This window comes from Penicillium rubens (assembly GCF_028828025.1).
Source record: "Penicillium rubens strain IBT 27055 chromosome Unknown utg000001l_segment0_segment0, whole genome shotgun sequence".
Lineage (NCBI taxonomy): Eukaryota > Fungi > Ascomycota > Eurotiomycetes > Eurotiales > Aspergillaceae > Penicillium > Penicillium rubens.
The window spans coordinates 3,496,488-3,521,793 of NW_026890599.1; the positions used below are offsets into that span (position 1 = coordinate 3,496,488).

General features: G+C 49.6%; 10 protein-coding genes across 10 annotated transcripts; 4 read left to right on the forward strand and 6 right to left on the reverse strand.

The window, feature by feature from the left end:
* Positions 1 to 379: 379 nt before the first annotated feature.
* On the reverse strand, positions 380 to 1,883 carry N7525_001371 (serine/threonine-protein kinase; the record flags this gene model as incomplete). Its single annotated transcript, XM_002557981.1, has 4 exons — positions 380 to 1,179; positions 1,233 to 1,389; positions 1,444 to 1,654; positions 1,723 to 1,883. 4 exons carry the CDS (start codon positions 1,881 to 1,883, stop codon positions 380 to 382), a joined length of 1,329 nt encoding a protein of 442 aa, XP_002558027.1.
* A 1,277-nt stretch (positions 1,884 to 3,160) lies between these two features.
* Positions 3,161 to 3,498, forward strand: N7525_001372 (uncharacterized protein; the record flags this gene model as incomplete). Its single annotated transcript, XM_061211867.1, has 2 exons — positions 3,161 to 3,305; positions 3,359 to 3,498. 2 exons carry the CDS (start codon positions 3,161 to 3,163, stop codon positions 3,496 to 3,498), a joined length of 285 nt encoding a protein of 94 aa, XP_061071093.1.
* Positions 3,499 to 3,593: 95 nt separating this feature from the next.
* N7525_001373 (uncharacterized protein) lies at positions 3,594 to 3,833 on the forward strand (the record flags this gene model as incomplete). Its single annotated transcript, XM_061211868.1, has 1 exon — positions 3,594 to 3,833. One exon carries the CDS (start codon positions 3,594 to 3,596, stop codon positions 3,831 to 3,833), a length of 240 nt encoding a protein of 79 aa, XP_061071094.1.
* Positions 3,834 to 3,957: 124 nt separating this feature from the next.
* N7525_001374 (uncharacterized protein) lies at positions 3,958 to 5,853 on the reverse strand (the record flags this gene model as incomplete). Its single annotated transcript, XM_002557980.2, has 2 exons — positions 3,958 to 5,607; positions 5,662 to 5,853. The coding sequence occupies 2 exons, from the start codon at positions 5,851 to 5,853 to the stop codon at positions 3,958 to 3,960; spliced, it is 1,842 nt and encodes a 613-aa protein (XP_002558026.2).
* A 351-nt stretch (positions 5,854 to 6,204) lies between these two features.
* On the reverse strand, positions 6,205 to 8,787 carry N7525_001375 (putative serine/threonine protein kinase; the record flags this gene model as incomplete). The annotated part of the gene is made up of 1 exon (XM_002557979.2): positions 6,205 to 8,787. The coding sequence occupies one exon, from the start codon at positions 8,785 to 8,787 to the stop codon at positions 6,205 to 6,207; it is 2,583 nt and encodes an 860-aa protein (XP_002558025.2).
* Positions 8,788 to 8,964: 177 nt separating this feature from the next.
* On the reverse strand, positions 8,965 to 10,381 carry N7525_001376 (uncharacterized protein; the record flags this gene model as incomplete). Its single annotated transcript, XM_002557978.1, has 2 exons — positions 8,965 to 10,123; positions 10,158 to 10,381. The coding sequence occupies 2 exons, from the start codon at positions 10,379 to 10,381 to the stop codon at positions 8,965 to 8,967; spliced, it is 1,383 nt and encodes a 460-aa protein (XP_002558024.1).
* Positions 10,382 to 12,895: 2,514 nt separating this feature from the next.
* On the reverse strand, positions 12,896 to 14,753 carry N7525_001377 (uncharacterized protein; the record flags this gene model as incomplete). The annotated part of the gene is made up of 2 exons (XM_061211869.1): positions 12,896 to 14,667; positions 14,723 to 14,753. 2 exons carry the CDS (start codon positions 14,751 to 14,753, stop codon positions 12,896 to 12,898), a joined length of 1,803 nt encoding a protein of 600 aa, XP_061071095.1.
* Positions 14,754 to 15,228: 475 nt separating this feature from the next.
* On the reverse strand, positions 15,229 to 16,439 carry N7525_001378 (uncharacterized protein; the record flags this gene model as incomplete). The annotated part of the gene is made up of 2 exons (XM_002557976.1): positions 15,229 to 15,408; positions 15,462 to 16,439. 2 exons carry the CDS (start codon positions 16,437 to 16,439, stop codon positions 15,229 to 15,231), a joined length of 1,158 nt encoding a protein of 385 aa, XP_002558022.1.
* A 1,196-nt stretch (positions 16,440 to 17,635) lies between these two features.
* N7525_001379 (putative MFS monocarboxylate transporter) lies at positions 17,636 to 19,121 on the forward strand (the record flags this gene model as incomplete). The annotated part of the gene is made up of 3 exons (XM_002557975.1): positions 17,636 to 17,834; positions 17,891 to 18,777; positions 18,888 to 19,121. 3 exons carry the CDS (start codon positions 17,636 to 17,638, stop codon positions 19,119 to 19,121), a joined length of 1,320 nt encoding a protein of 439 aa, XP_002558021.1.
* Positions 19,122 to 22,115: 2,994 nt separating this feature from the next.
* On the forward strand, positions 22,116 to 25,174 carry N7525_001380 (elongation factor 2; the record flags this gene model as incomplete). The annotated part of the gene is made up of 5 exons (XM_002557974.2): positions 22,116 to 22,123; positions 22,183 to 22,198; positions 22,371 to 22,428; positions 22,492 to 24,923; positions 24,977 to 25,174. 5 exons carry the CDS (start codon positions 22,116 to 22,118, stop codon positions 24,992 to 24,994), a joined length of 2,532 nt encoding a protein of 843 aa, XP_002558020.2. The 3' UTR covers positions 24,995 to 25,174.
* Positions 25,175 to 25,306: the final 132 nt, after the last annotated feature.

Sequence of the window (25,306 nt, forward strand, 5' to 3'; positions counted from 1 at the left end):
ATATGTAACATGTGAATCTCAGCTATCTCGGATTTTTCGCCATTTTATTTTGCTCCCCTCTACAATCTAGTGGTGCTGACTTCTAAGCTTGGGATATAGGAGATATAAGGTCATTATACTTTGAAATATTTTGTGGCTGATGGCATATAAAACTTAAAATAAGTCTCTATCCATCAAAATAAGAAAGCAACCCTGAAAGCGCGATGATTGCCTGAAGACTGTATGTTCACCCCGATTTGACTAGGGAAAATGGGAATCACAGAATTATATCCAAGAAACCGCAAGACAGATAAAAGAAAAGTACAGGGCAGAATGGGCACAGGAATAGCATATGGACAAGACGAATATGAAAGAGATACAAATAAAGACAGCAAGCAATTTACGCAGAAGCCTTCTCGCGGGCTTCACGTTCAACCTTCTCCCGCTCCTCGGCCTCCTTCTGCTCACGGACCTTGGCCAGTACAACTTCACGGAAAATAGCACCACGAGCAGCGCTAGCCAGGCTCTTCTTCTTCGCGTGGCCAGGGGCAGGGCTGGTAGGACTGGCATCGTCACTTGGAGCAGGGGGTTCCTCCACGCTCGGCTCTTCGGATGAGGCGCCCATGTCCATGGGGCTGGGGATATCCTCCCCATCCTCCTCCTCGTGCATCTTGAGCGACTCGATACGGTTGGCGAGCTTGACGATCTCGATTCCGCGGCGGAGACGGGCACGTGCAATGTAGGTGCGGATTTCAGGCAGCAAGTCACGGTCGCTCGCAGTCTCTCCGGTCAGCCATACGTGCTTCAGAGCTTCCTCGGAGGAGACTCGCTTGCTGGGGTCCGCATTCAGGAGACTAAGAATGAAATCTTTGGCATCCTGAGACACGTCGCGCCAGTACCGCTCGTGGAAGATGATGCGGCCTGTCCGGCATTCTTCGATGAGGTCGGTCAGGTTCTCGGATCGGAAGGGGGAGTAGCCACATAGGAGGGTATAGGTGATAACACCGAGAGACCACATATCGACAGCCTTGCCGTGGCCCTGCTTGAGCATGACCTCGGGGGCAGCATATCCAAAGGAACCGGCCATGCTGGTCAGTACCTCAGAGGGGTCGTGCAGCATCTTTGCAATACCGAAATCTGCCAAGACCAATTGAGAGTCGGCAGCACGGGTGAGGTAGAGGAGGTTTTCGGGTTTCAAGTCTTTGCAAGGGTTAGTTACATGTACAGCGCTAGCATGACATAAAGAGACCGACCTCGGTGAACGATGTTGCGCTTGTGCAGATAGTTCACGGCATCAAGCACCTGGCGGATGGTCTGCGACGCATCCTTCTCCGTGAACTTGCCATACTCGCAAATACGGTCAAACAGCTCGCCACCAGTGGCTAGCTGTGTAACGATATAGAATTTGTCCTAGGTCCACGATTAGAGCTCCGCAATGATCGCGCCAAAGATAGACATGCTCACCTTAGATTCGAACCAGTCGACGAAAGAGACAATATGGGGATGTTGGAGTGATTGCAGCATCTCAAGCTCATCGTAGACCATATTCTCATTACCACGGACATTTTTCTTCAGGATTATCTTCACCGCAACCTTCTGTTTTTCGGTGCCTTCCGCCTCACGAACAATTCCATATGTACCTGCACCCAGCGTCCGTCCGAATTTATAGAGAGCCCTATAGCCGGCGAGAAGAAAACAGGTCAGCGGATGTGGGGCAAAGGAGCTAGGATGAGGAGGCGGTACTTCTTTTCGTAGCTCTCTGGCTGCCCGGACAGCTTGTTGAGCATATTTGCGACTAGGAGACCGAGTGTCAGTACATTGCGGGGCCTGTCAGGCGAATCGCGCAAAACAAATGAAGCAAGGGACCCCTGGAGGAGCCGACCGAGCGGGGAGGGCTTAGACATGGCGAAGCAGACCCTGACACAAAATAACAGCTAGAAGTCCAAGTCCCCCCAGCCCCCATATATCCCACAGGGAGCTCATAGGGGGCGTATAGATTGACATGGCAATTCCAATGCAGTGAAGAGTCGGATTGTGGACAAGGCAGACGTGAAGCCGGACAATATTCGGGCAATACCAAATGACGAATCATAGCAAGACCGGATGGAGAACAAAGGTCCCGCAAATATGGAATATCGACTCACAACTCATGATGTGGGGATAGGGCTGCGGACGCCTAAGGTGACAGACGTTGCGATGGGCTCGAATGGGCACGGAACCCGTTAGGCAGCAGGGACTAGGAAGGAGAGGGTTGAGGATTCAGGGATTGAGGCCTTAAAATCGAAATGAAAGGTCCTAGCAAGGAAACCGGGTCAGTGATATCGAAAATTATAGAAACACCAGATTCGAGGGGTCGAACATGCGCGGGGGTGGCTCGCATGAATTCCAAACAGAACCAATGGAGGAGACATACCACACGCAGACCAGAGATGACAGATTGCAATTCAATCGCAAGTCAGCTTAAGAAGATGAAATTAAAAAAAGGTCAAAAAAAAGTGCTGAAGAGGGGGGAGATCAGGAGTTCTAGACGCGATAAGGCTTGGGTGATTCGGGGCTGTAGGGTTTAGCGCCAGCACAGCCACAACGGGAATGTTACTGCCTCCAGAGTACTACTCCGTGTAAGGAATTAATATACCAGAACATCATAATACCTAGGTAGGAATTCAATTAAATAAAAAGGTGAGAAATATGATGAAAACATGAATCAAAAGATGTACGGTGTAGATTTTAGAAAGTCAATAGTCAACATGAAAGCCCAAATATAACTATAGTGTAGACCCAAGACCTATTTGCATGTGACTCGGAGATGTCACTATTTACAACATCCTATATGACAATCCACAGTCCTCATCTTGAACGTTAAGGTCACAAATAGAACCAAGAGCTGTGGTAGACCTATTTACACAGCACCAATTCATTCCGACACTATTTCGACAATCAGAACAGAACAGAAAATGACAGCACATGTGGAATTCAAAACATGCCAATACTGAATGACACTTAATATAAAACTTCCTTTCCTGATTGGCAATGAACATCCTGACTCCACCAGGCCAGTGTGGCACATCGTCACCAGACGTCATAGGCTGAGCTCGAGGTATATGAACAACCTTGGCAAGATATTTTCTTTCCGCTGGACTTGAGCTTTGCTATTATAATATCAGAACCTGAACTTTCAACCATGTTATTTTTCCTCTTCTTCCTTGCCTTCCAGGCCATTCTACTTGCAGCTTGGGTCTCTGGTTATCTAGACCCATACCAGAAACATCTCCAAGAGCTCTTGCTCGACTATATGGGTGAGACAAAGGTGTCGTACGGACTGAAAAGTATTTATATCAAATAGGGAATGATAAGCAAGTATACTGACCCAGATTCACAGAAAGTCTAACTGGCAAGAAACTCACCGAGGACCAGAATCTAAGCAAGATTCAAGATCAACTCGGGAATCAACTGGGTGACATGTTTGGAAAAAGAGGCCTGGGAGAGGGAATTGGTTCGGTGTTGAGTAAAGGTCTTTGAGGATTTGGTTGTTAGGACGAAGGACAAGAATAACAAGATTGACTTTTGATTGTTGAAATTAAGATTAAGATTAAGATTAAGAAACAAACCCAACCATGGCGATGTTTCCAGGCGACCTCCAGGAACATAGGAAAGACCATCGGTATCGTGACCTTTCGTATCGAAGTGAACGAAGGCGCAACAATGTTCTTTTCCAGTATACCGGATGGCATACTCAACTCCCCACCAGACCAGCTCGATCCGCAGCCAAGGTGATCAAATACAAACCAGGATTCCTACTTGACAACCACCCTGGTAGATTGAGCAACACAATGCCCATCGAGCATCTTGAATAAGATAGCTCCAATGCCACGCAACTGCATACGCACTTGCACAACTCAACCCCCGAAAAAGAAAGACGCAAATCGCAAATCGCAAAAAAGATCAAAAGACACCAGCAAGTGGATAAGCGGTAAGATCTCACTGCTGTAGCCATTCGCGAGATCCATAACCTGTCTCACCAAGCTCCGCCAAAGCAACTTCGCAAAGCTTATCGTAGTAATCGGTTCCCTTCCAGAGACTATGCTTCGACCGAATACCAATCCTCCAATCCTCCTTCCTGAGCCGCTCAATGCGCTGCGCCTTAGTCTCAACCCGAATAACATTTCCGTACTCATCGATATTAGGCCCCTCAATCACAGGAGGTTCCTTGGATGCATCAGAACCGGGCTTCGGCTTCACGGGAGAAAAAGTCCAGAAGGAGGCAGATCGAGTCATTGTCGTGTTGCGAGACCGACGGGCCTGCTGCAAGTCCGAAACATGCTTGATCTGCTTGCGGAGCCCGGTAACATCGGCGGGAATGTGCTCACGGAGCCACTTAACAGCGCCGTTGAACTCATTGATCTGGGCGGCACGCTCGGCGCTGACAGGCGCGGGGGAGGGCTCTCTCAACCGCAACAAGGGCGACTTGGTGCCTCTCTGCTCTGGTGAGTCTGCGGGGGTGGCGAATGGCGAGCCGAGAGAGGGGATCTTCTTTCTCATATTCTTTCTCATAACTGGAGTGGGCGTCGATGGAGACAGGGACACGGACGAAGGAAGGACGGGACTAAGACGCTTCGGTTGTGCTAGGATAGAAGAGTTCGTCTCCTTTGTGTTAGCATTCAGACGGCTGGATGGGATTATCTTCAAGGGCAGCCGGGGAGGGCGAGCTCGGACCGGTCGATTCACCTCATTCCAAGACGTTTCTTGCTCTGAACCCCCGCAGATTACCGTTGCAGAACTGCTGCACATCCGCACCTCACCGGAGCTCTTCCGGATTGCAAGCGGGGATGGAATGAGATCGCGACGCTTTGCTGGATCCTCAAGTCCAGGTGGGAACTTAATCGGAGACAGACGCACTGGTGGCCACTTTGGAGAGCCAGACTTGGGCGGCGCGGGGGCCACAAAAGGGTCGTCGGCTCCCGCGATAATAGAGTTATCAATCATCCGGGCGATGCTTCGGACGATAGATCCCCCGTTGGGAAGCCCCTCTCTGGCACTATTAAAAGAGAGCAACTGGTCTCTCGTAGCTGTGCGAGCAGGGACACCGCGTGGTGGAGGAGGGGGCTCACGGGTCGGAGGTGGGATATGAAAAGCTGGAGGAGGAGCTCCATAGTCAAAACGCGAGACTTCTCGAGCAGAAGGAGGTGGCGTCACACAAAAAGCAGTGGTGATAGACGAGTTTGAAGGGGAAGAGGGAGAAGGGTCTGGCGAAGGAGGCGTGCGAGCCAGCCTAGCATCATGAGCTGACAGATTCTGAACTGACAGAGCTTCAGTATTTGGGCCATGACCAGAACCAGAGGAGACACCGTGTGTCGGCGAAAGCCCATGGCTCCACACGATAGTAGTCAAAGAAGACCGAGGAGACGAGTCAGGCGAATAGAGAAAAGTAACTGGCGAGTAGATCTGGTTGGGGTTCAGAACAGGGGGTGGGATCGTAGCTGGCAAAGACTCATAGGCAATCTGAAAGCGCTCCATAGCAGAGGTCAGAAGCGGGACCTTCGCAGTGGAAAATATATGAGCTGCTCGTCCCATATACTCATATGAGGTGGCTGCATAATAGTGGAGATAGGTCGCACGGATCGGATGGAGCTATGTATAAACCCATTAGCGATGAGAATGAGATTAGATCTGTGGAGCACGAACCGGACTAGACGCGGTGTCTATGAGTTGATTGCAGCGCAGGGCACATTGCTTGTATTGCTGGTTGAAACATAGCCATTTCACATTAAGGAGGGCTTTCTTCCATTCGTAAGAATTCTGTGGGGGAGAGAAGACACCAAAGGACAAGGCCTCTGATGACATTTCTGAGGTATGCGACGAGGAAGAGGAAGTCATTGTGGAAGCAGAGGGAAGATGTAGATGAAAAAGGAAGAAGACATGAAAAAGGAAGAAGAGATGAAAAACGAGATGGGATGGGAGAAGAGATGAAGTGCTTTGATTCCTCTAGCCTGCCCAGTTGCCTCTGGTGCCTCTGGTGTCTCTGGCAGCTGGACGCGGTACCTACATCATTCTTTGGGAAATCTGCGTGAACGTAAAATGCATGTGTAAACCGAACATAATATTAGCTACTGGAATTGTAGATAGTTTGGATCTCATTGATCCCACATATCTGTGCCTCCTCACATGGCTTCCGACTAAGGATATCTGCCAGTAATAATATCCTACATGCTCATACTGGTTGGTCATCTAGACCTGCTCAACAACCTGAACCCCATTCATCTCATGCTTGATATCAGCCCGTGACAATGCCTCACCAGTGGCCGAAAGCGACTCTAAGAAATCAGCCAGTAAACGGTCAAGTTCTGCTGTCACCACACCATCATCCATGCCCTCCATCAGACTTGCCGCGCTTGGGGGATTCAGAGCCGGGAAGAAGATTGGTCCCCTATCTTCTGCCTGCGTTGTCGGGACTTCAGACACGTCATGTCGTACGTTTCGTACGGTTTCGAACACGGGAGACCCTGGTTCTGAGACCGGGCCCGATGTCACCGAGGCAGCGGTGGGTGTTTGGGGAACTGGAACGGCTGTGGGTAAAGCTGTCACTGTGGGTAAAGCTGTCATACTATCTTCGTATGAGGAAGTTCTGGAGTGCGCCTTCCATACAGGGTGAGATTCTTCGTCTGGGCCGGGGCCATCGAGGATTCCGGAAGCCTCATATTCATTGTAACCGGCTAATTCCAACATGGCGGGGAGTTCGGTGTCGAAGAAATGACTGTGATGAAGCGAGTTTGCGCCTTGGGGAGTGGTGGGGCGATCGAAGCGGAAGGGGTCGTAATCTGAGTCGGATGTATTCGATGCTGAAGTCGAAGGACGTGAGTCACCTGGCTCATCTGTTGACGGGGGCTGCGACTGCGGCGGAGGCTGGACCTCAGGCAGCGGAGCCCGGAGGGTGTCATGTCGGTCATCGTAGCTTTGGCTCTCGGGTACGGAACCCATGACTGGGAATGTCCACTGCATGGTGGCTCGCTTCTCAGCCTGGAAAGACTCCTCTTTTATGGGCTCCTGTGCAGGAACTTCCTCCTCTTTTTCTTCCGGTTGTTCCTCTTCATCTTGTACGAATGACGGGAATTTCCAGTCCATGGTGGGAGGTCGAGGACCAGATGGCACAAATGTATCTTCGAGATTTTCAACGTCATTCGCGCGGCTATCAGATGACTTTGAGCTATTCTCAGACGAGGTCCTGTTCAATCGAATACTGGAACGGTTCGCTCGGATAGTGTCTGCATCGACCAGTTGGAAAGGCTGCGCTGATGGAGCTCCTGCTGCGTAGTGTGAGGCCTCGAATGACCCGATGTCGATATCGAGAAAAGTCGAGGTGACAGAGGACCGGTCTGTTTCCGCACGAAGGGGAAGATCTGAGGTGGGCTGCTCAGGTTCGATGGGGACAAAGTCATTTTTTGTTTCGTACTTGTAGCTGGGCTTTCCCTCGTCAAACAGGCCCTCCATTGCCACAGCGCCTCGGCGCACACGTTCATCGAAGTTGGCCTTATCTTCATAGTTGAGATCATCCTCCGAAAACTTTTCGTACATGTCTTGCTCAGGGTGCATGTCGGTAGGACTGATCGACTGCTCCATCTCCGCTAGCGAGGCCGCAATTTCATCCAGGTCAATGACAGAGAATCTTCGCTCGAATCCATCTGTGGTACTGAAATTCCAGTCATCCTCTGACTCCTCGATGCCTGGGAGTTCAGCTGCCGCGGCGCCGCCTGGGTGGAACAAAGAAATCCGTTGGCCTCCTCGCTGGGACCACTGGTAGTAATCTCTCACCAACTCACTCACAGAAGCAGTCGGATATTCCTCTTCCGTATTGGCAATGTAGGGGTGGGCAAGGATGTCTGCCATCGTGGGGCGAGTGTTTGGATTGGAGTCTAGAGCGTAGGTGATAAGATCCTTCAGGCCTTGACTGTACTTATCGCTGTCCAGCTGGGGAGTCTTGCGATTTAGTTGGCGACCGATTTGCATTCGTTCTCGCAGGCCTGCGTTTGGCGGGTTCCCGTTCGCAAATTCAAACAGTGTGCACCCGTACGCCCATACATCAATCTCATTCCCGTATTGATGGGGCTCTCCGCGAGTTGCAAACATCTCTGGCGGCATCCAGTGTGGTGTGCCAATCCAAGTGGATCGTTTGTCTCGCTGTGATTGGAGAACACCAGCAACACCGAAGTCACAGATTTCTAGACGGCCCTCTTCATGAACAAGAATGTTTGCAGCCTTCACATCGCGATGAATGATCCCAGCGTCGTGAATCGCGCGAAGTCCAACAGCCAGCTCGCGAGCAATTGGAACGATGTATTTCTCATCGAGCTTGTCGTTTGTCGCACGCATCAATGTACGGACACTGCCACCGGGACAGTACTCACAAACCAACCACAACTGAGAGTGAATCGAGATGGCTTCAATGATCTCGTTGATATTTTTAGCCCCGGAGTCCTTTACTTGCTTCATCACCTTTGTTTCATGGATGAAGTCTTTTATCGACTCATCTCTGAAATCTCGAACTGACTTGTAGTCGAGCGAGTCAATATCCAGGACTTTGATGGCAACCAGCCGACCCGACGGTCTTTGGTGACCCTTGTAGACACGGCCATAAGCACCTTTGCCTATCAACTCTTCAAACTCGTATGGTGGAACCTCAGTTTTCGCACGGCGACACATCTCTTGGACGGCCACACCCTGTTCACGAGCCAGCTTGATTGCTTCCGCCTTGTGCTTGGTGATGGCCGCCATGGCAGAGGATGGGTCCAACAGACGAGATGTTCGAGAATCCATAGTGAGTGAAGATATGCTTAGAATGAGCCAGGTGTGAAGTATGTAAGAATGATTGTCAAGTAAGAAAGCTGTAAGAATGATACGGGCGTAAAGTGAGCAAGGAGTAAAGATAGAGACAGGGTTGGGTGAGGCGATTGTGAAGGAAGTGTAAAGATAGGTGACTTCTCTGGCGTGAAGTTAATGATTGAGAGTAGATGAGGTGCGTTTGCAGGTTGGACAAAGCAGGTGTTTGAGCTTTTTGCCAAAACGCTTCAGGACTCTCTTGTGTTTTGGTGTGATCTTCTTCTTTCCCGAGTTGAAAGAGATTGTCGATGGGCGAGTAGCGATACGAAGAGGAGACTTCCGGTAATACCGAGGGGACTCTCTAGGTGAGGGACACCCTTCGAAGATAGTGCGGAAGGAGTGTTGCTTTCTGATCACGTAGCCAATCGGACGAATCTGCGGGGCGTGTTCAGGGAAAACTGTGTACCGATTGCCGCGCCCTTGAGCCTGGTGGGACCTTTCAACATTCACTTGTTGTCCCTCGTGATAATCAATGGGGAGACGTAAATTTCTGAAAGAGGGGCTAGGGGTCACCGAAGGAGTCCGAGGAGAAGTATTTCGAGTGCCGATGGCAGTTGAAGTGTCGTTAGGAGATAGCGGGGAAATCCCACGAGGACTAGTTGAGGTATTTTCTAGCCCACCGTTGTCGGGTGCGGGTGTATCAGTTTTGATAGGAATGCTGGAAGAATCTTGCTCTCCGACCGGGTTACTGTCCCCCAAATCTTCGGAGAATCGGGAAATCCGGGGTGAGCTGTTTGAGGGTTTGATCTGACTGCTGGCGAGCGTCGATGTATTAGCTTGGGCACTGTCTTTCGGTGGAACTCGTTGAGCGTCAGAAGGAACGTAGGAGAAACTTTGCTTCCTGACAGTTTCGTCGTAACCGGGAGGTTTTGGGAATGATCCGAGTAGCCGCTCAAAGCTCCCAGGGTGGGTTAAAGTCCTGGGGTCCTGGGGTCCTTCGCAATGGCGTTGGGTCTCGTTGAGGTTATCAACAGATTCGGGTGGCTCACCTGTTTCACTGTAGACAGATGAACTTGCAGGTTCAACGGATCCTGGGCGTGCAACGTTCTGCGATGCCTTGGGGTGTTCGGGAACCTCAGGGGACTCGAGGCAGGGAGGCTCGTTGTCCGTTACAAACTGTTGGAGTAACTCTGAGAACAGAGATTCTGAATCAGCGCCGATGAGAGAAGTCCACTCTTCTGCGTAGTGAACCAGGTCTCTTCCTTCTGAGCCTTCGCGATAGTCACTAGGATGACGGTGGCTGGATCGCAGACGCAACTGACTGGAACGTTCACTGCGAGGGAAGTAGGTCAGTCAAGGAAATCCACCCAGTAAACGGAGGAATATCTTGCCTAAGCCTAGCAGAGGCGAGCCTGCGAGCAGTACTGATAGAGCTGAGCTGGCCAGATTGATTTTCGCTGTGACTGGCCTCTAGTTCCACGCCCGCAAATGGGTCGGATGAGCCGAAAAGACGGAGCAAGAATTGGTGCTCGCTTGGAGTAAAGCCGAGCTCCTCAATTAGGTTGTAGATACTGCTAGACTCGTCAGCCATTCCGCTTGATTCAGACGGTAGGTCATTCGAGCCCCGGGCTCAATTTTATGAAGGGAGGAGGTAGAAGAGATGAGAGTAATCGTGTCGCGCGATCATCGCTTTGGGACCTACCTGATCGCTTAGTTAATCGAACGCCGAGACCTCCCGAGGTCCCCTCAACACATGAGCTATCTGAACATCCATATAGCTGAGTAGACGCGCGCCGAGCTTCGGTTTAGGCCACCGAATGTTCCACGGGGGCGAGCAGCTTTTGACGGTGATCTAAGGCTCTCCGATGAATATCTCAGATGTCGCAGCCTGGTCTATACACAGCTCCCCGCCAGTATAGTGTGAAACTTGAGCAGAGTGGATATGAAAACAGGGCGACGAAGACCGATGACTTGACGTCGTTGGCGATGTTATGGCACGTGATATCTACATCCTTATCGATGAATACACCCTTATCGATATTATCGATAAGTGCACCCTTATCGTGCTGACCGCCTTACTTCCAACATTGCCAGGCCACAAAAGATACTAGTAAGGGCTACCGCAGAAGCCCTGGAAGCTGTGAAATTACTAGACATATCGTTCCAAAGTAGTACCATGATCCCAATTGGCAGCCAAGGTTACATATGTAACTGGGCAGATCTTATCGGTTATCGTGGGGGCTTATCGCTTGGGCTCTTTTTGCTAATATATACGAACTAAGTCTCAATAGAGAGCTTGAGTTAGATCAATTGTTTCAATTATGCCTCCCATTCTCTCATCCTGCATCTGTGAAACATATTTATCATCCCGTTGCCAGAGGGTAGCCAAAACGGCCCATACTTCCCCTAACAGCAGTCGCCCGCATCCCGACATCTCCGCTGGTGTATAGCGTGGGGGTTCTTCGGGCCGCACTCCGGGTTCTTCAGGGAACTGTTCCAGCTTTCCGATCCTCTTTGGGGTCTGAGGTGAAACTAAAATGAAACATATTTTAACATCTGTCATCTGGAGATTATTACTTCAAATTTAAATCGAAAAGGACATCCTCTGCTCCTCGGCATTTCTCGACCGTGCTCAGTTTCTCGGACTTCATGAAGCCATGCCACTCTCAATGGACACGCTTTACTCTGGACCCTAGTCCAGAAGAAGGACATCTTTCCGAGCCAGAGGTTTTGCACGTTGGAAAATCAGAATTTTATCGCATTGATGATCGTTTTCGGGAAGAAAATATAGCCACAGCTACTTTGATCTTATGGACGTCAGCCTGGGAACGGAATTTGCAGCTATTGGCCCGGTTATGGGCGGTGTATATCCTCCTTATAACTCGCTGGGTATCACGACGAAAGCACAGGCAACACGGAAGTTTACCTCCCGGGACGCACACATCTCGTGCAAGGACCCGTTTTCATTCCGGGAGTGGGCTCTACGGAGGAGGGCGATGGATATTTGATGGCATTGGTAAACAACTATTGCACCCTATCCAGTGAGATGCATCTTCTCGATTGTCATGATTTCACCAAAGCCCGGGCGATCATCATGCTTCCTTTGAGACTTAGAGCTGGTCTACATGGCAACTGGGTTAACAACTAGAGGATGAGCAGTCCAGTGTCTTTCTGCTATTCATTTGTTACAAATATAAACTGCTAAAGTAGAAGCAGAATTACAGACGTTCTGAAATGTTTCCTTAGGGTCGTCTTAGGTGACACATATGCGACATGCTTCCCCGGAAGGACCTGCAGTTCCGCATATGAGTACTGTACCCTTTCTCAGGCATTTTGATAGAGAGGCTATGCAAAGGCCCAGGAGGCTGGTTTGTAAATCTTTCTGATTGGATGTTTGTGTTTGCACGTCACGAATGTCTCGGTTGCCTCCTCCTGTAGGTAACTACAGGACAGATCCCGACATTTCTCATTCATGAAGAGTCGATGCATACATGTACGCATTTTAAAGCCTAGGTAACTAAGAGAGATAAGCTCGATTTCTTCCCTAGTTACCATACGTTTATTGTGATTGATAAGGAGAGTTTTCAGACTTATACAACGCTCCACTTCTAGAAAACCTGCCACGAAGATTAGAAGGTATGTAGCGTTATTTGTTCCTGTTTTTCCAGGCTTACCCAATAATCTTCAAAGGTAGGTGGATACTCGGTATTTTACAGGACTTGATTTCGTGGGCTGATGAACAAAGGGATATATGGACTCTTTGTGTTCACTCCAGCACTGTTGAATAGATAACGGATGCATATAAAGAGACTTCGGCATCTGCACAGGCAGCTGCTAGTTCTCGAGAGTCATGATGGCAGTCGTCCTGCCATTTGCAACAACCCCTATGTATACCAAACTTGGTATTCACTGGGCTAGCTCGCTGCTAGGGTTCTTTGCGTTTGCTCTGGCCTGGATACCCTTTGCTTTCATAAAACATGGCAGACTTATCAGGGAGAAAAGTGGTATTACCATTGAATCGCATTGAGATTTGCAGCGTTATAAAGGCTGAAATCCAGTCTTATTTTAGATTGATGTATGTTGTAGATCTACCCATAGGGCCTTGCTACGGAGTCTGAAAAGCACCCTTGCTGCTTTGCTCTGCACGAAAATTAGCCAACCATTCCAGATTATCAGCCACCGTTTGGTCCCACTGATCGTCCGTATCATACGAAAGACGTCTTGCCTCTGCCTGAAACATCTCATCGGTGGGGATAATGCCTCGGCTCATCATCCGTTGTGCGTAATGACTCAAATGACGGGTTAGAACTTCGATGTAAGAATCCAATTGAGGCTCTTGGACGGGCTGCAGCTCCGTGTCCGCAGATTCTGGAAGCACTTGTGGCACGCCCGATGCATCCACGAATGCGGCTCGGGACAGCATCTGAGAGAGATGATCATTGGTATCTCTGTTAGTGGCGGAGAAAGGGACGAACGTTCGTGATTCGAAGTACAGCAGATAGGGCGGGACACTGTTTGTCACTTGTGCGGTGATATCTGGAGGAAAGTCATGATCGCCTTTCCAATTGGCCATGGTGCAGCCTTTGCGAAAGTGAAATGTCAGATGATCGGCCCGTTCCCCCCAGGTCGACATGCGACCGCCGCAGAATCCGCACCGGGAAGTGAAGTCCGTGACGACACGTTTCCAATCCTCAATTAATGGGATAACGTCGAGACGGTGGAAAAGCCGCAAATGTTGAAGGAGATGATCCTTTCTCCGAAAAGTACGCATTTTTTGCTGACAGGGTCCGTGATTGTGTTGCTCCAGGTGCTCCAGAGATGGATCGAGTTGGTTGCAATAGGCACAATGGGCTCTACCGGTTGACTCCAACACCACAGACCCTCCAAATGGTGCGCACGCCCAGGTCTCCAGGTTGAGATGTAGAGACTTTTCGTGACGCATCCAGTCAAATTTGTTCTTGAACTTATCACAACAAAATGTGCAGCAAAATATGCGAGGGTCGTTAGCCGAACTTCTCTTTTTCTTGCCAGCCTGTTTCTTCTGAACGCCTGCAGATGTCTTGTCCGAAGCAGTTTGGCTACCATTAGATAAAGCAGACAATCCGGATCGGTTCGAGCGCTGAGAAGATACACTTGTGGCGCTTTCTCTACTAGCTGTTGAAGGTGCCCGGGATCCTGAACGATGCTTTTGGAACAATTCGCCCGCCCCAGACCCAGGCGTACCAGGCCGTTGAAGCCCACCGGAATATGCCGAGAAATTCTCAAGGGCACTCTTGATAGCTGATAGACTGGCAGCCTCTCCTTCAGGTGGCGATTCCTTCCAGCGTTCCAAAGGATCCGCTGGACCTGCAGTGGGTGGGATAAAGGTGGCATTTGATCGTTGGTCGATCTTCTTTATCATATATCCGCTTTTTCGTCGAGGGAGTCCTCTGTAGCCACGTGAGAGATCCCTCGGTTGAGAAGGTCCTGATGTTGATTCTCCATTCTCAATAGTTCCACATGGCGATGTTGTGGTAGGCCAAGTGAATTGACCAGAAGATAACTCAGCCACTTGGGTAGGTTGCTGCGTAGGCAATGATTGCAACGATACATGGTCCATCCAAGCAAAGTCATCAAGCCCCTGAGGACTGAAATCACCGTAGTTCGGTGGGAAAGAGCCTGGGGTCGCATTCAATGGCATTTCTTCCGCGGCGCTCCCGGACGGGAAGTTGGCGGTATTAGAGCTAAAATCATTGGCGGAACTATAGTCTGCACCATTCCAGCTAGAAGGTAGCGGACCCATCGGGTCAAACAATGCGGGTGTATATGTGTTATTGGAATATCCAGGATAATCGAAAAAGCCGCCAGTGTGAGGTGGCTCAATGTCCCCTTCAGGGTCTATGGGTATATTAGTGTCATAATCTCGGTAATTTGAGGTAGGCGAAACTCGTACATTTCGAGGATTGACGCCGCGAGGCTGCCATCTTCTTGGAGAGGCAGCTGGGAAGGGATCAATACGATTGTATTGGATCTATCTGGATTGACTCACTCTGAGGAAAGGAGAGGGAAGGGAAGGAGTGGAGCTACACTAAGTGCTGGGACGAAGAGGGTCTGGTGATCGTATGCCCCAATGACACACCGCAAACCAAATGACAGGGGCAAATACTGTATCCGCCCAGGCAGCTATCGGTGCCCTCGAGGCTAATTAAAATGCGAGAACTTGCCAGTGGTAGTGGCAAAGAAGCCCTGGAGAAATTGGGGGATGAATCATCAGCTGTGGGCGGTGTCTGCCCGGGTCGGTTCGCGCGCCATCGATCTGAATTTGTCGCCGTTGTTCTACCCATTACAATTGTCAGAAGGGTCAAGTCATGAATCGTTCACGATCTGTGTATTTTCTATCGGCTTTGTTTTGTAAAATATGCAATCTACTGGGCTGCTTCTCAAACTATGGCTACTGCTTCAATTGACTTCCTTCTCGGGCACCACTCTTGCCCATTCATGCTCGACACGCCCATACATCATATCGCCCAGCCATCCCTTTATTCTCCCCGTGATTTCAGCCGGTGTTCCATCAGGACCAGTTGGTATATTGATGTCTTTTCCACGGTGGTGGATCAAGGCAATCGGAGTAATAAACCACTACAAACTGATTAGTATCTAATTTGGTGAAGGATGGCGGATCCAGAACTTACAGCTGTCCCGGCAGCAAATGACTCCAGCAGTCGGCCGTCTGCAGCGGCCTCCTGAATTTCACCGATGGTAAACTTGCGCTCAGTGACCTCAAGTTCATCCTTCAATCGATCCTTCGCCAGATCGAGGCAACTTCGGCGGGTGACTCCATTCAGAATGAGTTGATCGTCTAACGGGGCTGTAACGAGCTCCTTCTTTCCATCCTTGCGCTTCCAAATCACAAAGAAGTTGCTCCCGCCTGCCTCGGTACAGTCACCTTCGGGGCCGTACAGCCAGAGTACCTGGTGATAACCCTGACGATAGGCTTCCTGGGTGGCCAGTACCGACGGTCCATAGTTCGCGCCGACCTTAGCATAACCGAATCCACCCACCCAGGAGCGTACCATATCATCCGGGTTTGTCAGCAAGCGTTTGCCGCCAGTAGGTGTGTCCATGCGAGCCATATATCCAACAATGATGTACAGCAGAGCCTCTGTTGGCGTTGCAACGCCAAGCTGGGAGTCCGTGCCAATAATGGTCGGGCGCACATATAAGAAATCCCCAGCGCGGCTCTTCGGGAGCCACTTTGCGCCATCCACCGAGAGCAACTTATATATGAGCTTCTCCAGTTCGTCCGGATCGAATCGAGGAAGGGAAATCCGCTCGGCGGACATTAGCAGGCGGCGAGAATTGCGGTCGGTTCGGAACATGCGGAGTTTTCCGTCATAGCCGCGATATGCTTTCAGTCCTTCGAAACACTCGTACGCGTAGTGGAGGCATGATGCACTCGGTAGAAGGCTGAAAGGACCATAGGGCTTCAGCTCGGGCGTGGACCAGCCATTCTCGACATCCCAAGACACAGCAATCATGTGATCCGTACAGATTGTCTTGCAATTGCTTGCAAGCGATTTGGCATCGGGTACCTCTCGTGGGGTGGTAGTGTAGGCATACGTCAATTTAGATGCGTCGAGCGGCTGTAAAGAATCCGTACGGGAACCCATGTTGGAGAAACGAAGTGAAGACAGTGAAAATAGACCATCCCTGTTGCTCCCTCCGGAATACTTATAGGCAGGTTCCAAGTATGATTTAGAATTCTAAACCGACGAAAAAGTTCCCAGATGTCCGACATGAGAGCACGCCCTGTGACCAGATTGAGACGCACGCCCTATGACAAGAGTGGATCCAGGTAATGGGCCAAAATGCCGTAACGTATGGTATAGTCAGTATAGTACGGCATGATACGCGTTGAACGTTGAACACAGCGAATGCTGATCATTTTGCTTCAGTGATGCAGAGGACCCACCCACAGGGCGTGCAGATAGTCCACGGTCTCATCTGGTACAGTAGAGTGGAGGGTTTGCCATGGTTTCGTGACTAATAGGTATCTTCACTCAGTTACTACCTACCTAGGTATATACCTACATACATACATATGTATTTTAGTTCCTATTCAAGGTTAAATATTAGCTATAGTTAGTAACCCTGTCTCAGGCCGAAGATGGGATACCTAAACTATATAGGTATCCACATAGTTATGTAAGTAGCTACTTTTCCACAAACCTTCGGTCATGGCGAAATTGTTCCTGGGGGTTTGGTCAAATGGTGATTAAGGGTCTTCCTCTACTCGGTAGGTACCTATGTATTCAGGAGATGATTTTAGTTATTCGCAGCCTTGAGAACCTCACTTCCTTACTGAAGTGGATATGTATTATTGTATTGAATACCGAAAATTTAGGCTCAAACGGATCGGGTGGGTCCGTAATGGAGACAAGCTGCTTATTGGTCTGCTCGCATTTAAGCCACTACAACCAATCAACAGGCCAGTGGTGGATCTACAGATCACTGTATACCACCGTGACGTCTTTACACCACTCAAGGGAGGGTTACGTGGGAAATGGCCTCTAATTCTTTTCGCCAAGCGGAATTATGTAGTTTCGAAGTATTCTAGCGAATAAGAATCTAAACAAACCTGCCATATCTATGGGTCCATGGATCCATCTCGTGGAGGATTACTCCTTAAGAAGCCATCCCCCCGATCAGCCAGCATTGGACAAAGAAAGTACAGTTTCTCCCTGCAAGCTATAGACGTTGCGAAATATAAAGGTTAGTCTAGGCTCATTGTGATCGATTAATTCCAGATGAATCAAGATTTTCCTTGCTGATGTTCGGGCTGGTCCCACAGGAATTTGAAAGCATCATGCGCCGATCTGCCATCCCGGAGCCTCGTGTGTCGCTCAGCCATCGCATTATCGCCAATGGAAGTAACGGAGCCGATCATCTTCCCGATTCCGATGAGGAGGACAAAAATGCATTTCCAGAGGACACCTGGGCCGCATGGACGTGTTTGCTTGGCTCGTTTTTGATGATGTTTCCTTCATTTGGCTTTCAAACAGCCGGTAAGGAACTAGCCTAAGTCAAGTCGCCCTTGCTCATTATAACTGACTTTGTGTAGTTGGATCGGTCCAGGACTATATCAATACTCATCAGCTCGCTGATTATAGCGTCAGCGATGTCGGATGGATCACAGCTGTGCTTGTGTTCTTGACTTTATTCCTGGGAGTTCAAGTCGGACCTCTCTTTGACACGTACGGACCCAGGGTCCTCTTGATATTTGGAAGCCTTGCCAATTTTGCTTGTTATATGCTCTTGGCCCAATGCACAAAGTATTGGCACTTCATGCTTTGTCTTGGGGTCCTCGGAGGTGTCTCATCTGCCGTCATTACTACCGTTTCAATTTCGGTTCTCAGTCACTGGTTTTATCGCCGCCGTGCCCTGGCATCTGGGATTTGCATGGCAGGGTCATCGGCCGGTGGAGCGATCATTCCCTTGCTTCTTCGAACCCTCTTTCAGAAGTATGACTGGCTATGGGCAATGCGCCTAATTGCTTTTATGGCTCTAGGGTGCTACATGCTAGGTGTGTTCTTGGTTAGAGGGAGACTTCCAACCGGTAGCAAAAGCAGGGTAACCATTGATATCCGAGCGTTGGCTTCACCTCGGCTTTGCTTTCTTGCGGCCGCTGTTTTCTCGTTCGAATTTATTATCTTTGGCTGCGCCGCCCTGCTCCCCACATATGTGCGCTTTGCTGGCTTCTCAGAAGATCTTCAGTTCTACTCTCTGACGCTGCTGAATGGAATGAGTCTTTTCGGCAGAGTCCTACCCGGGTTCGCTGCCGATCAGGTTGGGAGATTCAACACTTTGTTGTGCATGGTCTGTCTCACCCTAATAATTATGGCATGCCTTTGGCTCCCATATGGATCCCATAATGAGGCCACACTCTATGCCGTAGTTGCAATATTTGGCTTTGGCTCTGGTGGATGGCTGTCTTTGGCGCCTGTTTGTGTACGTTCCCCCCTGTTGCTCCTATTCCGTCCTCGAGTCCATACTTTTCAACTGAATACTGCGCTTTACCAAGAAGGACCTTGAACAAACGAAGCTAATAATTTATTTAGGCGGGCCAACTGTGCAAAACCGAAGAGTATGGTCGTTTCTATGGAACCGTTTACAGCGTCGCCGCGTTTGGAGTCCTTCTCACTGTGCCTGTCGGAGGCAAATTGCTTCAATCAACAACTCCCCAGGTTCTCATTGGATTCTACTCCGCAATCTTGTTTGTTGGGTTGATCAGTGTAGCACTATCACGTTGGGCGGTGTTGGAATGGCGCTGGAAATGGAAGGTCAAGATCTAACCTCTCCGGATCAGACCAATGCTCAATTTGATTGTTCTCACTCTCGTATCAGGGGAGGCTTATTGTTCAAGTGTCACAAGCCCAGGCGTTGGTTTACAAAAAGAGGCGGGATTCCACATGTGTAGTTCTCAGACAACGTGCATTTCGACTCGAATGATACATTATTTATCTGTTTGTTACATACCTATTCATGTTTATATGAAGTCAATCATTGTCTTTGACTGAATGTAGCCAACTCACTCTACCGCCACCAGTCCACAGGTGCGGATATCGGTTACCCTGGGCGGAGTGCCAGCACACTTAATGTGTTCACTGTACTATGCGATAGAGATCAGAGACTTCCTACTTGACTTCAAATGGGCGTATTATCAGCAGCCATGGCAGGGGGTGAGTTTCCATGCAGGTAGTACATGAGAAGCATTCCATGCGCATATCCCTGCACAAACACCGAGAAGCTCATACTAAACTATTTTGTATTTGTCCTTACTATGTAGAGATACGTCCAACAGATAAGGACTTTAGGTATGATATATCGGAAGTAGGGTATGAAAGTTGCTTTACGGAAGCCCACATTACGTTTTTTCTTATTTAGAGTGTGAGCAGCCTAGATGTTTCCAGTCACCGCAAAGAGCGCCTATCACCTACGGCAGTGTAAAGAAGCCTTGGACCATTTCGAGTCTTCAGCGGATCCTCCAATAGTTGAGAAGTGCATCTGCAACCTCTTAGAGCGTTATTATCATGCACCCACAGTTATTACTGAAACGTACGGTGCCAGGTTCGAAAGACCGGCCATTTTCAGGCCATTGTTGGTCTCGCTGAGAGCGTCACGGAAATTTGAAAGACACAGTCACGGGATTACAATATATTGTTCAGCTTCGATCTTGGTATCATACCGCCCATGTTTCTCGTCGCTTCTCGCTGTCGGCATCCTTCGATGTGTCGAAAGGCTGTTGATATGACGCTCAATTCCCCGTTCTACCACGGTGCTTGGTAGGATCGTTGCATTCAGCGAATGATTGAGATTGAAGAAGAGAATATCGGGGATCCTATCAATGTGCTGGAAAACCATCGTATTCGAAATGTCTCTGCTGATCTACATGAACAATCACAAATCATGTTACGGTTCACTCGCTGGCCGTTCACCCGAGAGTCTGCGATTTAAACTACTTCTATTTTTTGAATAGAATAGCCAGTGAGAACTGAATGTGATATTTTGCCCTTGCAAGGTGTAGAATTTGGCTCAATGGACAACCCCCGCGGCCTTTAATGGTCACATTACAAACTGGAGCGGAAATGCCACCCGCTGTGGTGACCAAGAAGATTGACGGGGGTATCGGAGGGTTAAATGATATTGACAGAGTATGTAAATTTTCTGGGGTCTTTCGGTCCGGATCATATGTTAGTCGCGTTCGGAGAAATATATACCAGATTGGACAGCCATTAGAAGACAACAAGTCCAATGAGGAGCCCAAGGAAGCTAGGTAACATACTCCACCACTTAACGAGCTTAATGCGTATTAGAATGGCATCTTCCCATATTTACTATCTGGATGCTTTTAAAGCTCTATTTTCACAATGACCTTGAGCATGCCATCTCAATGTCATCCTCAAGGTACCATTTCAAGATCTGATTGATCACTTTCCGTATTTACATGCCATCAATAAAACAAGATAGGCGGCTTTTTGCTTGACGAGGTGGGAATGCTGCTCGTGAGCCTGGGTCATGTTTTTCTTTTTCGATTATGCTCACCATCTAGGAGGGCGAAGAAGTTAGCGAGTGAGCTTATGAGAAGTTTATATGGTAATTTTTCTTTTCTTTTCTTTTCTTTTTGAATAGAAGAATCTAAATCTAAATCCAATCCTGCCATAACTATATGTTGTTCGGTAGATCAAGAAATTCTCGAATCACACGATTGTATATTATATGGCCAGGGTGGAGAGTCCTGGAGACTGCGTCGGCTTATGGACTGTTTTACGATCACGAGAGACAGAGTCCAGTATTTGACATACATAAGCTTCATTGGTTACATTAGTTTTGCCTTGAGTAATCAGTACATGTATTGCCCATTTGTTATAGTATACCCAGGAGGTGTATGCAGGTGGGATGATCTGATGCCTTGGTGCCTTGGTGCCTTGGCACTTCTAAATGAGGAGTTGCCCCCCACTAATAATGCATGCTGCACGAGCTAGTAATGCAAAATGAAAATTTGCTCGAGGGGTATATCGAGATGGCAACTTCTTTTCAAAGCCCTTTCAGCATGTGTATTGCGAAATATATACTGGCATTGATAATACCAGTATATACATCTATAGCTGTACCATACATTTGAGCTATTGAGCTGTATGAGATCAAATTTGAACTCGCTTACTAATGTGCATTGCCCCACCTTCCATAGTTGATAGAGGGGTTTTGGGCAGGAAGTCAAGTCATATCGAAGAACCTTGGAAAGCCAAAAGCATGGGGTGAATCATAGGCTCTAAATTGACTCATTTCTAACCTTTAGAAAGACCAAGAGGTTACAGGTATAGCTATAAAAAAGAGTCGGAATATCTCTCGGTTGTGATATGGCTGTCAAACGTCACCGGAGCACCCACGGATGGCAAAAAAAGTCAGCGTAGTGAGTCAGGACAACAAAGTATGGAGGATTTGAAATCAAGAAAAAAGGCTGAAATGAAAAGTAAATGAAGGAATCCGATTTAAAAAATATTAATGAAAAAAAAAGAGTCGTTCTCTATATGGGAAAATGGGCTAGTCAGCTCGAAACGCACAAAACCGGGAGAAAAAAAAGTCCCCACTTTCGCTTTTCTTTTTTTTTCTCTCCCACTTTCCCTTCCCCTCTTCTTCTTCTTTTCCCCTCTACCTCTGTCCCCCAGGAGCAGTTGCACATAGAACTTTTTGATTCAGTGATCGAGAACTCTCGGTCCTAGTCATCTGTGTGCTCTTCTTCTTCTTCTTTTTTTTATATCCTAGTTTACTAAGGATCAACCGCCAAAATGGTTAAGTAAGTTGAGATCCGACACCAGAATTGGAAGGACATACAGCTAACAGTGATGTGAACAGCTTCACTATCGAAGAGGTCAGTATTTGCCTTTCGAGGTTTCCAAGGTTATATCAAACATTACCAGTGGAAGAAGGGGATATATCTTACTCGATTGATATCCTTCCATCTCCCATCACTGGTGATGCTTGAAAGCCTTTCTCCCTTGAAATGGATTGGCATCATGGATAGCGACACTAACCGAGATCAGATCCGGTCTCTGATGGACCGTCGGGCTAACATCCGAAACATGTCCGTCATTGCCCACGGTAAGTTCTAACCGAGGGTGATATGGTGAAATGGCTGATTCTGACTTTGGTTCTGTGCGTTAGTCGATCACGGAAAGTCCACCCTCTCCGACTCCCTTGTCCAGCGTGCCGGTATTATTTCCGCCGCCAAGGCTGGTGAGGCTCGTTTCATGGACACCCGTCCCGATGAGCAGGATCGTTGCATTACCATCAAGTCCACCGCTATCTCCTTGTACGCCAAGTTCCCCGACCCAGAGGATCTTAAGGAGATTCCCCAGACTGTCGATGGTGACGAGTTCCTGATCAACTTGATCGATTCCCCCGGTCACGTCGATTTCTCGTCCGAGGTCACTGCTGCTCTCCGTGTCACTGACGGTGCCCTTGTCGTCGTCGACTGTGTCTCCGGTGTCTGTGTCCAGACCGAGACTGTCCTGCGTCAGGCCCTGACCGAGCGCATCAAGCCCGTGCTGTGCATCAACAAGGTTGACCGTGCTCTTCTCGAGCTCCAGGTCTCCAAGGAGGATCTGTACCAGTCCTTCTCCCGTACCATCGAGTCCGTCAACGTCATTATCTCCACCTACTTCGACAAGGCTCTCGGTGACGTCCAGGTCTACCCCGACAGAGGAACCATCGCTTTCGGTTCCGGTCTCCACGGCTGGTGCTTCACTGTCCGCCAGTTCGCCGTCAAGTACGCCAAGAAGTTCGGTGTTGACCGCAAGAAGATGCTTGAGCGTCTCTGGGGCGACAACTACTTCAACCCCAAGACCAAGAAGTGGACCAACAAGGGTGAGCACGAGGGCAAGCCCCTTGAGCGTGCCTTCAACCAGTTCATCTTGGACCCCATCTTCAAGATCTTCGCCGCTGTCAACCACAACAAGCGTGATGAGATCTTCACTCTCCTCGACAAGCTCGAGGTCTCCCTCACCAACGATGAGAAGGATCTCGAGGGCAAGGCCCTCCTCAAGCTCATCATGCGCAAGTTCTTGCCTGCCGCTGATGCCCTTCTTGAGATGATCTGTATCCACCTGCCTTCCCCCGTCACTGCCCAGAAGTACCGTGCCGAGACCCTCTACGAGGGTCCCACCGACGACAAGGCCTGCATCGGTATCCGTGACTGTGACCCCTCTGCTCCTCTGATGCTTTACGTCTCCAAGATGGTCCCCACCTCCGATAAGGGTCGTTTCTACGCCTTCGGTCGTGTCTACGCCGGTACCGTCAAGTCCGGTATCAAGGTCCGCATCCAGGGTCCTAACTACATCCCTGGCCGCAAGGAGGATCTCTTCATCAAGGCCATCCAGCGTACCATTCTCATGATGGGTCGCTTCGTTGAGCCCATTGAGGATGTCCCCGCCGGTAACATTGTCGGTCTGGTCGGTGTCGACCAGTTCCTGCTCAAGTCCGGTACCCTCACCACTGATGAGACCGCCCACAACATGAAGGTCATGAAGTTCTCCGTCTCCCCCGTTGTGCAGCGTTCCGTCGAGGTCAAGAACGCCCAGGATCTGCCCAAGCTTGTCGAGGGTCTCAAGCGTCTCTCCAAGTCCGACCCCTGTGTCCTGACCATGATCAACGAGTCTGGCCAGCACATTGTTGCCGGTGCCGGTGAGCTCCACCTCGAGATTTGTCTTAAGGATCTCGAGGAGGACCACGCTGGTGTTCCTCTCCGTATCTCCGACCCCGTCGTTGCTTACCGTGAGACCGTCGCTGGCGAGTCCAGCATGACTGCTCTGTCCAAGTCGCCCAACAAGCACAACCGTCTGTACATGACTGCCCAGCCCATTGAGGAGGAGGTCTCCCTCGCCATCGAGTCTGGCAAGATCAGCCCCCGTGACGACTTCAAGGCTCGTGCCCGTGTCCTTGCTGACGAGTACGGCTGGGATGTTACCGATGCCCGTAAGATTTGGTGCTTCGGTCCCGACACCACCGGTGCCAACCTGCTCATCGACCAGACCAAGGCCGTGCAGTACCTCAACGAAATCAAGGATTCCGTTGTCTCCGGTTTCCAGTGGGCTACCCGCGAGGGTCCCGTTGCCGAGGAGCCCATGCGTTCCGTCCGCTTCAACATCCTTGATGTTACCCTGCACGCTGATGCCATTCACCGTGGTGGTGGTCAGATCATCCCCACTGCTCGTCGTGCTCTGTACGCCGCTGCCATGTTGGCCGACCCTGCTCTCCTCGAGCCCATCTTCAACGTCGAGATCCAGGTTCCCGAGCAGGCTATGGGTGGTATCTACGGTGTCCTCACCCGCCGCCGTGGTCACGTCTACACCGAGGAGCAGCGTCCCGGTACTCCTCTGTTCAACGTCAAGGCTTACTTGCCCGTCAACGAGTCCTTCGGTTTCCCTGCCGATCTGCGCTCCGCTACCGGTGGCCAGGCCTTCCCCCAGTCCGTCTTCGATCACTGGAGCATCCTCCCCGGCGGTTCTCCTCTCGACCCCACCACCAAGCCCGGTCAGGTCGTCCAGGAGATGCGCAAGCGCAAGGGTATCAAGGAGGTCGTTCCCGGTTACGAAAACGTAAGTCACTCTGCTCAGTCTCGTTGGCCACAGTTACTAACCTGGTTCTATAGTACTACGACAAGCTGTAAAAATGTTCACGGTCGCACAGAATTTCCCTTCTGCCAGTCATTCGTGGAATCTTTCATGAGATTGATGAATTCAATACAATTTCTTCGGTTCAACAAAATTTTATTCCCTCCTTCGTCGGTATTTGCTTCGAACGTTCCGTCTCTAGAAATATGGGCATGAGCCTTGAAGCCTCTGGCATCATTGGTTCTGTCCTTTCATTGCTGTTTCTACATTTGGTTTTTACTGAGGGTTTGATTTCTGCTTTTTTGCGTTTTCTTGCTGTAGTCTAGCAACCAGTTTCGATATGACAATAAACTTGGTATGCTAGGCAC